At 37.2% G+C, this 17,563-nt stretch overlaps 1 protein-coding gene across 7 annotated transcripts in view; it reads left to right on the forward strand.

Moving 5' to 3' along the window:
• Positions 1-17,563, forward strand: part of LIN52 (lin-52 DREAM MuvB core complex component) — a 115,376-nt gene that overhangs the window by 12,219 nt on the left and 85,594 nt on the right. For 5 of the 7 annotated variants that reach the window (XR_014015414.1, XM_081229108.1, XM_081229111.1 and 2 more), the window contains exon 5: positions 278-361. Coding sequence is in view for 6 of the 7 variants with exons in the window: in XM_081229108.1 (XP_081085234.1) it covers positions 278-361 (84 nt within the window). In the remaining variant the exon portion in view is untranslated. Of the gene's footprint in view, positions 1-277; positions 362-1,554; positions 1,785-9,922; positions 10,294-17,563 lie in introns of those variants that run through there. The other 2 variants (XM_081229107.1, XM_081229112.1) reach the window with 2 other exon arrangements.

Consider the following 17,563-nt stretch of genomic DNA (forward strand, 5'->3'; position numbering starts at 1 on the left):
ATTTGCTATTGTGTCTATGATGACTCTCTTCTCATTAAGTGGGTAAGCTCATCTGAGGCATTTTGCAGTGGTGGAAAATTCACTGGTATGCCTGTGTGTGTGTGTGTGTGTGTGTGTGTAGGGGGAATGATTGGATGAGAAGAGATATGAATCCATTTTCTATTTTTCTATAGGAATTAAACTTGAAAACTTTTATAACAAGGATTTGCAACCTGAATGAGTTGTTACTAGAAAGCAGTGGAAAGAAATGGTAATGAAATAAATGATTCTGTTTCAGAACTGGGGAGCCTCACCACAGCTAATTTGATGGAGAAGGTACGAGGCCTTCAGAACCTGGCCTATCAATTGGGGCTGGATGAGTGTGAGTACCCAGGTCACATTTATTCAGGGTTGCATGTTGTATATTTCATGATGAGTTCTTTCATAATTCAGAAAGTATCTTTATTAGGTGTTTTAAAGGTAAGAAGCCATTGTAATCTAAAGTATGCCACTTATGATAGAGTGTGCTGGAATAATTACTGAGTTTACTAGGTTACAAGTTGTTTTTTGCCGTACAGTGAACGTGTATTGGAAACTCTTAGAGTTTTAAGTGATAGAATGTCAAATCAAACTAGCTTAAGCAAAAGAAGGATTTTATTCACATAAGTCAAAATTCTAAGAGTAGAAATAGCTTTGAGCATCTCTAGAGCCATGACTCATTATTTATTTACTTTTTATTGAAGTATAGTTTTTAAAAAATATTATTTGTTTATTTGGCTGCGCCAGGTCTTAGTTGTGGCACGTGGGTTCTTCACTGTGGCATGCGGGATCTTTAGTTGCGGCATGCGAACTCTTAGTTGTGGCATTTGGGATCTAGTTCCCTGACAGGGATCGAACCCGGGTCCCCTGCATTGAGAGTGGGGAGTCTTAGCCACTGGACCACCAGGGAAGTCCCTGAAGTATAGTTGATTTACAATGTTGTAGTAATTTCTACTGTACAGCAAAGTGACTCAGTTATACACGTATATACATTCCTTTTTATGTTCTTTTCCATTATGGTTTATCTCAGGAGATTTGTTATAGCTCCCTGTGCTATACAGTAGGACCTTGTTTATCCATTCTAAATGTAATAGTTTGCATCTACTAATCCCGAACTCCCAGTCCATCCCTCCCCAGATCCATGACTCTTTTTTTTTTTTTTTTTTTTTTTTTTTGCGGTAGGCGGGCCTCTCACTGTTGTGGCCTCTCCCCCTGCAGAGCACAGGCTCCGGACGCGCAGGCTCAGCAGCCATGGCTCACGGGCCCAGCCGCTCCGCGGCATGTGGGATCCTCCCAGACCGGGGCACGAACCCGTGTCCCCTGCATCGGCAGGCGGACTCTCAACCACTGCGCCACCAGGGAAGCCCCATGACTCTTAATGATGTCTTTGGAATGTGCTCTTGTTCTTACTTTCTGAGTTTTGCATCTCAAAGCTCTGCATCACTCATGAGTTATTATTCTTCTTTGATCTAGCACTGGGGAAGGTGGCCAGTAGGAACTCCAGTTCATATGTCTTTAAATCTTGTAATCCCAAAGGAAAGAACATCTTTTCTGAACATTCCAGAAGAAAGGTCCTGGGGAGGACTCTTACTGTTCCATCTTGGCTCACATATCTATCCTGGAACCAGTCCTTTGGCCAAGTAGCATAGAGCACCAAGATGGGCCAGGCCTGGGGCCTGGCTGCAGAGGCAGGTTGGAATGGTTAGTCTGACTCAAATCATGTGGAATGCAATAGGGGAGGATTGCTTCCCCAAAGGAAGGGTTATGTAATGGACCAAGAACATAATCTGCTAGCATGAGTAATGCTTTTAAAGTTCTCATCTATTCCTGTCTGCTGTCCATTATTTTAGTTTAAAATTATTTCTTTAGAAACTATATCTGTTTCCATACTGTACTCATTATAAAACTGGAAAAGGAATTGTAGAAAATTTTCACTTTGTAATTGAAAGAAATACTCAGCATAATTAGAGTGGTTAGAACTTTGTTCTCATTGGATAGGTACCTCCAGAGACCTTCATAAATGCACAGTTTTGAGAGGCTACTATAGCTTATAACTTTCTTCAAAACTGCAAGTTTTGTACTGATTAGCACAATCCCAACAATAGTTTCACAAATTGTTTCTCCTGTTTATAGAGCATATAGTGGATTTGTCCACATCATTGATTTTACTACCAAATTCAACATTTCACTTTAAAATTTAATTTAAAACTTCTAATTTTTGACTAATAGATAACACTTCCTTAGTCCTCTTTATATTTTCTTTATTTCCATTACTGTCATTAGCAGTTGACATTCTTTTACCAAGAAAACATTTTTTAATCACTTCATGAATCAAGGAGCAGAGAACAAAAAACTGCTTTGAGGTATGGTTGCTAGGTGGTCTGCTAGGTTCACTCATCGTTACCTAACTCCTCTGTGTACTAGTCATTTATTTCTCGTGATTAACGTTTATGTCTTGGCAAAATTACTGATTACCATGTATGTCATGGACCTCAAGGGTTTATAATGAAAACCCTGTGATTATTAAATTCATGAATGCGAGGCTTGTACAGTATAGAACTTGATTCTGTTTCTAGCTCTGGATAATACATGCTGTAATGATCACAGTGATCAATCCTTTATCTCTCTGTGTCAATTTTTCTTATGAAATAAAGCTTTATGCTCCTTATATCAAGAAGATGCTATATTACCAAATGTGTTTATCAACAGTGTTGTCTCTAGTTTGTTGTAGATAAAATTACTATATTTCCTCTGATTAGTTTTTCTTTTTCTATTTTCCTACTGAGAAAGATAATGAAGTATTTTTTCCCCACTTTTTATTATGGAAAATTTTAAACATATACCAAAGGAGAGAGAGTAGAATATTGACCTCATATACTTATGACTTGGCTTCAATAGTTAGCATATGGCCAATCTGTTTCACTTATACCAACCTACATAATTACTTAAAAGCAAATCTCAGGCATCATATCGTCTCACTACCAAATAACTTCATATGTGAGTCCAAAAGACAAGGACTCTCTCTTTCTTTTTTTTTTCTTTTTAATATAACTGCAATTCCATTATTGTGCCTAAAAATTTTAATATACTTGCTTAATATCATCAGATAGCCAATCATGATTCAGATTTCCCTGGTTGACTCATAATTGTCTTTATATAGTTGATTGGTTTGAATCAGAATTTAAATAAGATACTGTATTTGATATGTTTCTTAAGTCTTTTTTAATCTGTCAGAGTTCCACCTCCCGTTTATTTTCCTTTGCCATTTATTATTATTCGTTATTTGTTCTGTAGAATTTTCCGCATTCTGGATTTTTTTGCTTACATCCCTGTGGTAGTGCTTAATATGTCCATCTATCCCTTTTTATTTCCCAGTAACTAGATCTAGAAGCTCACACAGATACAGGATTGATTTTTACTTTTATTTTCAATTTGGCAAGAGTATTTCATAAATGGTGTTGTATACATCCTATAGAAGGGTACATCGTGTCTGCTTGTCTCTCTTTGTGATGTTAAGATTAATTCATTGATAAAGGTATTGCTAGCCTCATCTATTATTCATTGTAAAATTCTTCATCAGCCTTACAGCCAGAGTTTTAGCAGCCTTTGAAAACTGCCTAGATTCACTATTTTATTATAGGTTGCGAAATGGTAATACACTAATTCTGTCATTCCTTCTTATTAGCTAGAATTTTTCTGTAAAGAACTTTATCTTATCGACTATGTATTATTTATTACCTTGAAAGTTGTTCTTACTGGATGAATGATTCTTTCTCTTTATCAGTTTTTAGAATAATGAGTCAGTTCTCTAAGCATCAATAAATCTGTGTTAATGTCTTTCCACAGAATCAAAAACTTGGTGTGGTTTGTTTCAGTTTTTAATCCACACAGTTAAAATCATTATTACTGTTAAGTATTTATATTTCTGAAACTTAAGGCTTTGGAGGTAGGGGTTTAAAGTCACCTAGCTTAGTCACCTTAAGCATGGAACGAAAATTCTGCCAGATGAGTTCCATGAGCACAGCTGAGAGTTTTCAAAATTATTTTCTAGTTCAAAATTCAACCTTCTTTCAACTTCTGTAGCAGTGCTTTGCTACTGATTGTTATTTTCCGCAATCATAACAATTAGCTGACATACAGAAAATAGTTTTAAAATTTAGAATTGGAAAGAATCACATTGATACGGAGTGGACTTCTTGGATACAAACTCTCTTTGTTTTATTGTGTATAGTGTATTTGCATAAAAACAAGATTTTTTTTTGTCCTTACAGATTATTCATCTACTCTAGGGGTTGACATTTACTTGACACCCTAATCTGGTGTTTCGATGTCTCTCTCAATGCTCTTTCCTGCATTAATTGAGAGGATGACATGGATGAAAAATAAGCAATAGGAACTGATGAATCCCCAAGGACCAGTGATCCTGTTTTCATGCAAATATCTGCACTGATAAAGATGATGGAAAGAAAAAAATGCAAAAAATATTTGTCCTCAAAACAAGATTGTTTGTCACTTCCCTGGAGCATTGTTAAATGTTAGTATAGAGGTAATGTGAACCTTCTACGGCTGATAGTAACTAGATTGTGTCTTTTGGAAGATGAACCCTGCCCTTTGATTTGGTACATTTTTATGTCTCAGACAACTCTTTTGGTGTGCAGATTTTGGAATGCAATAATGTTTTGTGTAGGTATTTATAGCTTTTCATGATTGGGGCCCTCTGACTTGATTTGGGCAGTTAATTTATGTGAAATTCCCATGAAAAATATAGAAATATAAAAAAACTGCCTTACCATATAAAGAATTCCATTTCTGTTACTTCTGAGTTCAGTGTCCTTCCTGTTTACTGAAACTATTGTAGTCACCTTCTAACCGCCCTCCCTGCCTTTCAACTACCTCATATCAGTCCATCTTTTTTACCACTAACAGGTTAATTTTCCAAAGTACCATTTGCTTCTGTTTGTCCTTTGCTCGTAAGTTATTAGTAGTACTTCATTACCCATATGATAAAATTCAGATTCCTTAGCATGGCATTCAGAATCCTCTTCACTCTGGGCCGAGCCTAATGTCTAGCCTTCTTACTTCTCCTCTACCAAAACACCACGCATTGTCCTCATTTGGAATATTCTTCCCAGAACACTCCCCCATCTTAATTCTATTCATGCTATTCCTTTTTCTCAGAAAACCCTCCCTGACCTATTTCTAATATTAGGAGTTTTATTTGTCCTTCATTATTCAGCCAGAATCTACCTCTTTTATCAGCCTTTCCTTTTTATACCTGATCTGGAAAGTGAAATCGCTTTCTTGGCCTCCCAGATTGCTCCTAGAGCAGTTCGTTTGTTTCATTTTATCATTCTGGGAGATTTTTGGTACGTGTCTTATCTCTTGGATTAATTGTAACTCTTGAAGGTAAGAATCATATTTTGGGGCTGTCTCTGTAGCCCACAGAGTACCTGGCATATGGTAAACGTGCAATGTGTATTTGCTGATTGAATGCACGATCAACTGCTTGATGCCTTTAGATGAAATGACAGATTTTTTTTTTTTTTTTTTTTTTTTTTTTCTTTTTGCGGTATGCGGGCCTCTCACCGCTGTGGCCTCTCCCGCTGCGGAGCACAGGCTCCGGACGCGCAGGCCCAGCGGCCATGGCTCACGGGCCCAGCCGCTCCGCGGCATATGGGATCCTCCCAGACCGGGGCGCGAACCCGCATCCCCTGCATCGGCAGGCGGACTCCCAACCGCTGCGCCACCAGGGAGGCCCGAAATGACAGATTTTTTAAAAATTTATTTTATTATGTATATTTATTTTTATTTTTGGCTGCATTGGGTCTTCATTGCTGCACGCGGGTTTTTTCTAGTTGCTGCGAGCAGGGGCTACTCTTCGTTGCGGTGCGCGGGCTTCTCATTTCAGTGGCTTCTCTTGTTGCGGAGCAGGGGCTCTAGGCGCGCGGGCTTCAGTAGCTGTGGAGCTTGCGCTCAGTAGTTGTGGCACATGGGCTTAGTTGCTCCACGGCATGTGAGATCTTCCCGGACCAGGGATCAAACCTGTGTCCCCTGCATTGGCAGGCGGATTCTTAACCACTGGGCCACCAGGGAAGTCCCGAAATGACAGATTTTTAAAATGAAATCCACTGACTTAAAACTGAAAAAGTGGAAGCTTCTAGAAATTGTTCTTTTTCTGGATAGTCTGTGTTTTAGTGATGAGAAGTAACATTTGAAGTTCTCATAATGTCTGGAATTTTTCTCTTACGACAGTGGATGATCAACCACCCATAGTAAAGATAGTGTGAAGCTTGTTGGTAATGGTTTGGTTTTATCTTCTACCTGACCCCTACTCCATCGCTATTATGATCTGGGCATGATCCTGATTTAGTCATGTTAAGTTGCAACAGAACGTACCTTGTTTTATTCCTAAGACCCATTGAACCCAGTAAATCCTACTGAATACTGATTCTCAACAGTTTCTGTCCTTTTTTTTTTTTTTCCGGTATGTGGGCCTCTAACTGTTGTGGCCTCTCCCATTGCGGAGCACAGTCTCCGGACATGCAGGCTCAACAGCCATGGCTCATGGGCCAAGCCACTCCGCGGCATGTGGGATCTTCCCAGACCGGGGCACAAACCTGTGTCCCCTGCATTGGCAGGCGGACTCTCAACCACTGCGCCACCAGGGAAGCCCTCTGTCCTTTTTTAAAAAAGGTTTCCCCCGTCTTTGAAAGCTACAAACCTTGTAGTAGTTATGCAGATGACCTACTTACTGGCTATATTCAAGATATTTTTAAATAGAATGTGATGATTGGGAAAGCAGAAGACCGTGCCATTTGAAACTAGGGCTAAAGCTTGGGGTTCTTATGCATTTCTTCTTTTTCCTTTTTTTTTATAATAGCTTTACTGATATGTAATTCACATACCCTGCAATTCATTTATTTATAGTGTGCAATTCAGTGATTTTTAGTATATTCAGAGTTGTATCAATTTTAGAACATATTTGTCACCCCTCAAAGAAACTCTGTACCCATTACCAGTCACTCCTCATTTTCCCCCAAACTCCATAGGCCTAGGCCACCACGGATATGCTTTCTGTCTCTATCAATTTCTACTGTGGACATTTCATATAAATGGAATCATATAATATATGGTCTTCTGTGACTGGTTTCTTTCACTTAACATAGTGTTTTCATTGTTCATCTATGTTATAACATGTATCAATACTTCATTTCTTTTTTAGGATTGAATAATATTCTACTGTATAGATATATTTATCTACCAGTTATTCACATTATTTTTATCCACTAGTTGGTGGACATTTGGGTTATTTCCTCTATTCAGCTAGTGTGAATAATGCTGCTATGAACATTCATGTACAGGTATTTATGTGGACATATGTTTTCATTCTCTTTAGCTTATAACTAGGAGTGGAATTTCTGGGTCATATGGTAACTCTTCATTTAACCTTTGGAGGAACTGTCAGACTATTTTCAATACTGACTCTGCACCATTTAACATTCCCACCAGCAGTGTATGAAGGTCCCAATTTCTCAACACCTTGCCAATACTTATTTGTTTTTTAAAAATTATTACATAATCCATCCTAGTGGATATATTATGAGAAGTGATATCTCATTGTGGTTTGGATTTGCATTTGCCTAATAACTAGTGATATTGAGCATGTTTTCATGTGCTTATTGGCTAGTTGTATATCTTCTTTAGAGAACTGTATTCAGATTGTTTGCCCATTTTAAAATTGGATTATTTGTATTTTTATTATTGAGTTGTATGAGTTCTTTATTCTAGAAACAGGTCGCTTATTCGATATATAATTTGCAAAAGGTTTTCTTACATTCTGTGGGTTGTCTTCTTACTTTCTTGATGGTATTCTTTGGGACACAAAAGTTTAATTTTGATGAAGTCCAATTTATCAATTATTTCTTTTGTTGGTTACATTTTGATGTCGTACCTAAGATACTGTTTCCTAATGTAAGGTCCTAAAGATTTATGCCTGTGCTTTCTTCTAAGAGTTTTATTCTTAGCTCTTATGGTTAGGTATTTGATCCATTTTAGGTTAATTTTTTATATATGTTGTGAAGTAGGGATCCCAATTCATTCTTCTGAGTGTGGATATCCAGTTGTTTCAGCACCATTTGTTGAAAAGACTATTCCCTTCCCATTGAATTGTCTTGGCATTTTTGTTAAAAATCAATTGACCATAAACATGAGGGTTTATTTCTGGATTCTCAGTTCTATTACATTGACCTATATTTCTATCCTTATGCCAGTCCCTCACTGTCTTGATTACTGTAACTTTGTAATAAGTTTTGAAATTGGGATGTGTGAGTTTTCCAACTTTGTTCTTCTTTTTCAAGATTTGTTTTTGGCTATTCTGGGTCCCATGAATTTCCATAGGAATTTTAACTTGTCAGTTGTTGCAAAGAGGTCAGCTGGGATTTTGGTAAGGATTGCATTGAGTCTGTAGATCAGTTTGGGGAGTATTGCCATCTTAATGAAATTAAGGTGATTCATGAATGTGGTATGTCTTTCTGTTTATTCAGGTCTCCTTTAATTTCTTTGAACAATGTTTTGTAGTTTTCAAAGTATAAGTTTTACACTTAATTTGTTAAAATTTATTCCTAAGTATTTTAATTTTTTGATTCTATTGTAAATGGAATTGTTTTCTTTCTTTTTCTTTTCTTTTTTTTTTTTTTGCGGTACACGGGCCTCTCACTGTTGTGGCCTCTCCCGTTGCAGAGCACAGGCTCAGCAGCCATGGCTCACGGGCCAGCTGCTCCGCGGCATGTGGGATCTTCCCGGACCGGGGCACGAACCCGTGTCCCCCGCATCGGCAGGCGGACTCTCAACCACTGCGCCACCAGGGAAGCCCCTCTTTTCTCTTCTTTTCTTTTCTTTCTTTTTTATTTATTTTTTGTCCATGTGGCGGGGCATGCAGGATCCTAGTTCCCCAACCAGGGATGGAACCCGCACTCCCTGCAGTGGAAGTTCAGAGCCCTAGGCACTGGACCACCAGGGAATTCTCTGGTACAACTTTCTTTGGTGGTGGTACCAAAGAAAAACTTCTGCTTCCAAGCTAGGCTGTGGTAAAGTAGACTTCTCCACCCTCTAGGTATGTGGTTTTTGAAAAAGTGACCATTTGTAGTAGTTAGAAATTGTTTCCCATCTAGATAAAATTCTAAAGAACAGTTAGCTCTTTTAATTTCTTATTTTAATCTGTGAAAGAGGGCAGGGAGAGAATAAGTGGGACTCTTACACCCTGGATATTCTTCTTTGTGGCCTGACGTCAGACTTCTTTGACTGGCTTACTTTACAAAGCCTGTACCTCTATCTATAATAGTTAAAAGTTAAATTAACTGTACTTGATTGATTGAGGAGAAAAATGATTTTCAGTAGCCTTTAACCTCTAGATGGCAGTATGAGTCTTACTGTACTTCTGGCTTTTCCTCTACCCATATCTCTTGAACTGGGTTTCTGTTTTAGGTACAAATTCTTATGTCTTTACTGGACTACTTGCCTAACTTTGTTGATACCTTACTTGATTTTTAGCTTTTTATTTTTCCTTTTCATCTCTCCACATTAAAAAAAATTCCCTTCTTAAGCAATGTGTATTTTTGATGCTCTGTTTCCCTATTGTCAGAAATAACATTTTGCTTTTGATGAAGGAGATGGGTAGAAAAAACCAAAAATGTGGTAGTTTAATTCAATAGCTTCCATACCTGGTTATAAGACCCTCAGAATGGGTTCAGCTCTCTCATCTCAGTTTATCTTGTTCTATCCTTTGACTCTCCTGGTTATCAAGTGGTATCAGACAATGCCTTATTAAATTAAAATTGGAATGTTAGCTAAAATTGATGAAATAAGCTTAGATTTTCAAGAAGAATTTAATTGTTTTAAAATAAAGCTTTCAGGGACTTCCCCGGTTGGTGCAGTGGTGGAGAATCCGCCTGCCAGTGCAGGGGACATGGGTTCGAAGCCTGGTCCGGGAAGATCCCACATGCTGCGGAGCAACTAAGCCCGTGCGCCACAACTACTGAGGCTGAGCTCTGGAGCCCGCAAGCCACAACTACTGAAACCCACGCGCCTAGAGCCCGTGCTCTACAACAAGAGAAGCCACCGCAATGAGAAGCCCGCGCACCGCAGATAAACCACTACTCACCGCAACTAGAGAAAGCCCGCGTGCAGCAACGAAGACCCAGTGCAGCCAAAAATAAATAAATAAATTTATTTAAAAAAATAAAGCTTTCAAATACTTAGCCATTTTGAGTGATGAGATAATAGCAAAAGAAGGAAGTGTTTAATTCAGCAACTGTTTGAGTGCCTACTTCCTACAAGGTTCTGTAGGGGATATGAAGATGAATAAGACATAATTACTGCCCTTGTGCAGATTAAAGTCTAGTAGGAAAGGGAGATAAGACAATTAAGTAAATGATTTTTTTTTTGCTGTACGCGGGCCTCTCACTGCTGTGGCCTCTCCCATTGCGGAGCACAGGCTTCGGACGCGCAGGCTCAGCGGCCATGGCTCACGGGCCCAGCCGCTCCGCGGCATGTGGGATCTTCCCGGACCGGGGCACGAACCCGTGTCCCCTGCATCGGCAAGCGGACTCTCAACCACTGCGCCACCAGGGAAGCCCCAAGTAAATGATTCTTAATGGAAGGTAGAGGAGATAAGCTCCATAGAGTACTAAGAACTGTTGGGATGGGGGAGAAGAGGCAATTACATTAGATTGCTACAGGAATGGCAGATAAGTTTCATTTTGTATGTCAACGTAGATTGATTAGTAAGGATTTCCTAGGGCTGCTGAATTGAGGATTTTGAGGAATCTTGATTCAGATAAGTCAATTAGTGTTGTCTGCTGTGGACCAGGGGAAAGGGGTGTGGTAGTATTTGCTATTTCTGGATCATTGAAAATAGACCTTAAACAACACAGGTTTTTGATGGATGGAAATGGGAAAGGGACCATATTCCAGGTGGAGTGAACATTTGGAGCAAGCAGAGTTTGAAAGAACAGCTACACTCAAGGAACAGTATGAGTGATTTAATCTGGTCTTTAAGGAGCCCAGTTTATATTAGGGGTCATAAGGAATAAGAGTAGGGAGATGGGGGCTAGACTGAGGAGGGCCTTGAACTCTTGGGGGTGAGGAATTAGACATAGGTAATGGGGAGCATGTGAAATATTCTTTTTTTTTTTTTTTTTTTTTTCTTTCTTTATTTTATTTATTTATTTTGGTTGTGCCGGGTCTTAGTTGCAGTAGGTGGGCTCCTTAGTTGTGGCTCGCCGGCTCCTTTAGTTGCAGCATGTGTGCTGCTTAGTTGTGGCATGTGAACTCTTTTTTTTTTTTTTTTGCGGTACGCAGGCCTCTCATTGTTGTGGCCTCTCCCGTTGCAGAGCACAGGCTCCCGACGCGCAGGCTCAGCGGCCATGACTCACGGGCCTAGCCGCTCCGCGGCATGTGGGATCTTCCCAGACCGGGGCACGAACCCGTGTCCCCTGCATCGGCAGGCGGACTCCCAACCACTGCGCCACCAGGGAAGCCCCTAAATATTCTTTAAAAACTATTTTAATGACTATAACATTAACTATATTTTCATTATAGATGGTTTGTAGAGATACTTTATTTACTAAAAAACACTTTACCACAAATCTGTTTATCATAAAGTTAAAGAAGAAAGTAGAAATGACCATAGCCTTACAAGTAAGAGATAACCACTGTTAACATTTGATGTGTTTCCTGGCCCTCCCTTTTCTCTTTATGTAGGGATGTGTGTGTTTACATTTTTTCTTGTTCCCATATGTATACACAGACATGCTTTTTAACATAACCGAGGCTATAGTGTATGTATATAGTTTTTGCCTATGCTTTTTTCCCCATTCATTCTATCTTAAGTATTTTTCTGTGTCATTAAAAATTCTACCACTGAAGATTTCTGAGTAGGGAAGTCACACACCTTTAAGAGGCAGCATGCATAGGACAGAATGTAATGGTAGAGACAGGAGGCTGGAAGCTAGCAAGGACTGTGAGTCCAGCAAGAAGAATTGAGGGCTTGAATGAATGGTGGCAGCGATAATGGAAAGAAGCATACCAGCAGTAGATGTTTCAGGTATATCATTTTCAGGACTAGGTAGGTAAACTGTGTGGGTGAATCTTAGGGGGTAAACTGTGATTAGAGTTTACCATGATATTTTGAGCCTGCTTAATGACAGGGAAGTCAGAGGAGAGAGATTTGGTTAAACTAAAAAAATCACCTAATTCTTTTACATGTCCCTTAGTAGGCAGGCATCTGAATTGTTTTAGAAATAAGTAAAAGCCATTTGTATAGGTTGGTGTTATTAATAGGATGAAAACAATGCTTTTGTCTAGTTTAGTCATATCACCTAGGTAACATGTAATGTTTTAGATAGTTATTTGTTTTCTCAGGGAAATGAGTGTGTGAAATAGGATATTCATAACTTCAGAAATGGATTTTTGGGGTTCCTATAAGCGTTGGTAGATCATTAAGCCTCTAAGTTGAATAAATTATGTTCGCATAGTTTTCTTCCACAGTAGTTCTTTTTCATTCTGTTAGCTACCTATAGCTATTCAGGAAATTGTTATGGCCTTTGTATATGGTAGACATCCAAATCTTTGTTAACTAGAAAAAAATTTCAGTAGTTTACACTTGAATAACTGTAATTGGCCCAAAATATTTGATGTTGACGCATCTATAATTAACAGCAACATTTGGATTATATCAGCACCAGGGTTAAGTCTTCCTATGAGTGAAGACTGAATTTTACATGTAGTTGGAGATTTGTGGGATCTCTAATTGAGAAGGAAGTATACTGCCAAATTGTCTTCCAGAAAGGCACCTCCTTCCTAACACCAAGTATTATAATTTTTTAAAGTCACTGGCAACTTGATAGGCAGAATATTAATATCTTGTTTTTATGTTCATTTCTTCACTTGTAAAAATGAACTTTTTTCATGTTTCTTGATCATCTCTGTTAACAAGGACTGGAAATTGAAGAAAATATAATTTAAATTATTTTAACCTGAAAAATAAAGCCAGCAAACTTGATTCAAAAGCACCGTATGGGCAGTGTTGTAATCTGCATTTCTCAAGTACCAGTTATTTTCTTCGTTTTATGCATTACCGTACCATCTCACCATAGTCATTAGCATGGCATCCTATTTAGGTAGTAATACAGTTTAAAATCTAGAAATCCCACTTTGAAGGGATTAGGGGTATTCCTTATAATTAGAAAATGTCAATTTAGTCTTAAGTATTTTGTTTTTAAAAATGTATTACGATAATGGGGAAAAAAACATGCCATTATTTCTCATTTTTCCCTTGGTTAACAAATTAGGATACACAAAGCCTCAAATTACCTTTAAGGCTTATAAGCATTCATATCTTTTATCCATTAGTCAAGTTATTTCATAAACCCAACATTGCCTCTGAAATGGTTTTACACACAAAGAGGATTTTACCGTAAAATGCTTGGGGCTTTTTATTCTCTTCTGATTTTGGGGTGGGGAGGGGAAGGATGGAGGTAAGCAGGCAGGGTTAAATTAGTTTGTTTGGGGTTGGTTTCAAAGTAGCATTCTGCATAGTTCTACAAAATGTATGATAGGTAAGAGGATGTACATAGTGAAAGAATTTAAAGTTCAACATTGAATAACCAAGTGAATTATAGTTTATTTATACAGTAGAAGACAGTATAGCCATTAAAAATCTTGTTAAAGCAATAAAGAACATTTAAGGACGAAGAATGCTCATTATATGTAAGGATAATTGCAAGTGAAAATGCAAATGAAAAACTGCAGAACACAAGTCAGCAGTTTTTTTTCCTTCCTTTTCTTTTTTCTCTTTTGTTTTGTTTTGAGAGCATGGGCGTAGACAAATGACTGAAGGAAAAATACCAGTATGTTTTAATGGCTATCTTGAGTGATTTTTTAAAAAAAAATTTTCTGAAATTCCTAAATCATCAACAATGGTTACATTCTATTCTGAATAGGGGAAAGCTATCTAAAAAAATAAAGAAAAATTATGTCCCATTCTAGAAACAAAATTATAGTTACTTGAAAGATCTATCTTCTAATATCCTGCACAGTTAAAATTTTAAACTCTTTTATGGACTGTTTCTAAATAAAAATGACTAGATCCATTAACAACAATTGATCATTTTAAGCAAGTGATGAATAGCAAAGTGAAAGTTAATGATACTTCATTTCCCATCCTTAGCATGTCCTTCCAGAAGTTTGGGAACAAAAGGAATGGTAAGCTGTTAAGTCAGGGGCAAGAGATGATTTAGTTGGCGAAAGAGGCATCTTTTCATAAACAAACATTGGCCAAGATTTTGTCCAGCTTTATGTTTTCAGCCATTCTTCCCTGTAGCTGGAGAACTGAACTCTAGTATTAACTACTCAGTAGGCGCAAAGAACCATTTAGAATGTATGTTAGTCTTAAATGGAATTGCAGCTGTTTGGTCAAGAAGTAAAATGGGCCTAATGATTTTTTTTCCTTTTGGCTTGGAATATATAGCTTTGTTATGACGAAGAGGAGAGGAGAATGGAATAATTGCAGTAGGTATGCATACGAGTTGAGTTTCTTTCCAGGCTTTGGGTGTAAGAATGACTGTTTCTGCTCCTGGGGAGCAGGGGAAGTAAACTGGGGAAGTAAACTGACATTTTCTGATTTTTGTTGGTTTGTTTATCTATTCATTTAGTTTTTGACATCTAGAGATTTCAACAAAATTTTTTTGTTTTAAATGTAATATCAGTTTCTTTTCTTTTTTTTCTTAGTTCGTAACACTGTTTTGTGTCAGAAATATGATCTGGGAGGGTAGTGATATTGCATGAGAATTTATAGGTGATGACAGAGCACTTTGCTGTAGGAAATCTAGAAAAATATTGACTTTTTGTATCTAGAAGGGAAGTATCTCTAACCATTAAGTCTAAATTAAAAGCTTGGCAAAAGCTGCCAATGTTTGGTGTAACTGAAAAAGATTTGAGAAATATAATGTAAAAAAAGAATGATATTTTTAAAGGAAGAACTGTTACATTTGATTGACTCTAGTATAGGAGAATACATTTAAAATTGGTTGGGTAATAGTGAAGAATCCTTTGAGAGAATAGTTGAATTTGACAGGTTGAAGTTTTGGATACAGAATACAAAGAGAAAAGAACTAAAATAAGACTTCAGATTCAGGATATAAAAATATTCCACTGTTCCATCATTTTTTTGTTCTTTAATAAAGTTTTCAAAATGGAATTACAGTATACATAGAGAAAAGTACACAAATTATAAGGTACAGCTCAATGAATTTTCATAAAAACACTCCCATATAACCACACCCAGAACAGATCAAGAAATAGAACCTTTCCTGTATATAATACCTCCTTCATACCCCTCTCAGTCACTACCTGCCCTTTGCCCAAAGGCAAGCACTATTGTGACTTATAATATCATAAAAGAGTTTTGCTTGTTTTTGAGCTTTACATAAATGGCATCACAACCTGTATACTCTTGTTTCTGGCTTCTTTTGCTCAACATTTTGATTATGACATTCATCCATGTCATTGTCTTTAACTAACAGTCATTTGCTTATTTTCATTGCTGTGTGGTGTATGATTGTAAGAATACAATGTGATTAATTTTTTCATTCTACTAATAATGGACATTTGGACTGTTTCCAGCTTTTGCCTATTACAAGTAAATACTATGAGCATTCTTGGTATATGTCTTTTTTTGGTACACGCATTTTTGTTGTGTACATAACTAGGAGCAGAATTGCTAGATTGTGGACGTGTGTGTGTGTATAACTATCTAGCTTTAGTAGATAGTTCCAAACAGTTTTCCAAAGTGGTTATACCAATTTACAAGCCCACGGGCAATTTCAGTTGTTCTATGTTGTCACCAACAGATACATTCTCAGTCTATTAATATCTAGCTATTAAAATAGATAGAATGGTATATCGATGTAGTTTTAATTTTCATTTCCCTAGTGACTGAGATTGCTTTTTCATATGTTTACTGGACATTTGGATAACCTCTTTTGTGAAGTGCTTATTGGTATCTCTTGCCCTTCTTTAAAAACTGGATTGTCAATTTAAAAATTGATTTGCAAGTGTTCTTTATATATCTCTGATATGCATCCTTTGTCAGTTACATAAACTGCAAATATCTTACCCCACTCTGTGGCTTACCTTTTCACTTTCTTAATGGTGTGTTTTAATGAACCAAAGGTTGTTTTTTCTCTTAAATTTATGTTTTGTCGAGTTTTAAATCTCTTTAAAAAGTTTCAAGAATAGTACAATAAATACTTGTATACCCTCTACCTGTTTATCAGTTGTTAACATTTGTCACATTGGCTTTATCTATATATATTTAATTTTAAATTTTATTGTTTTATTCTTGAGCTATTTGAGAACTAGCTGCAGACACCATGATACTTCATAAATACTTCAGCATTATTTCTTAAGGACAAGGACATTCTCCTACATATCTACAATAGAGTTAACACACTGAAGAAATTTAACATAATACAATATGATTATCCAGTATGCAATCCATATTCAGATTTCTCTAAGCAGAAATTTTGAATTTTAGTTTGGCAGTATTTTCCTTTTTTGTTAATGTCACCCCTGTCATTTTAATTTAGGTTGTGATAATGTCAAAGCTGTAGTATTTTAGAAATAAATAGTAAATTACTAGTGTAACTTGGGCTGGCTAGTTCTTTTCTTCTCACACTTCTTCTCCCCCCTTGGGAATATCAGAACATCATTATTGCTATTGAATGAAAAAATTCAAATAGAGAAAGTGAAGGTGTGTTTTCCTCAACTCACTGGTTTCCTGATTTGATGTGTAAGTTTCCTGACAATCTTGTTGAGTGATGCATTTTTATATGTGTTACCATTTGTCATTTGCAAATCCTTGGAAAACCACTTTCCTTGAAAAACCAAAGCATCTTAACTGTCTTCTCTGTTGACTGGCTTGGGCACTACATGAGAAAAGAACTTGCATAATGAACTAACAACACAGTTGATGCATATAATGATTTTAGCATAGGAAAAGAAAGAATGAGGAAGATTTTAGTTTCACATTAGTAATTAAAACTTGCTTCACTTGATTGTAAAAACAGAAGGCAGATCTTTTTGTATGTATTTGGAAACCATTATGGCTAATGGTATAAGAAATATAGAGTGAATTGTTAATATAAAATGGAAACAGCAGATCTAAGTAATGCAGAATTGTTAGAACAGAGAAAAGTTGTTTGGGTGGGATGGGGAAACCACAGGGAATTACACTGGAACCATTGATTTCAGTTGGATTATTAATGACTTAGATAAGTGCTGTGCTTATAGACCTAACAGTTTGACCTGGAGTGGGAAATCCACCCTGTGCAGTGGATTAATTTTAGAAACAGTTGAGCCTGCTAGATAGGTTTTAAACATTAAAAAAAAAAGGCCACAACTTCATGGGGATTGGAGATACATCTTGTGAAAGTGAACCTGTGTCCAATTCCCCAGTCAACTAGAAAGAAAAGGAAAAAGAGCTTGT

The sequence above is a fragment of the Mesoplodon bidens genome (genome assembly GCF_964165515.1).
Source record: "Mesoplodon bidens genome assembly, chromosome: 3".
Classification (NCBI taxonomy): domain Eukaryota; kingdom Metazoa; phylum Chordata; class Mammalia; order Artiodactyla; family Ziphiidae; genus Mesoplodon; species Mesoplodon bidens.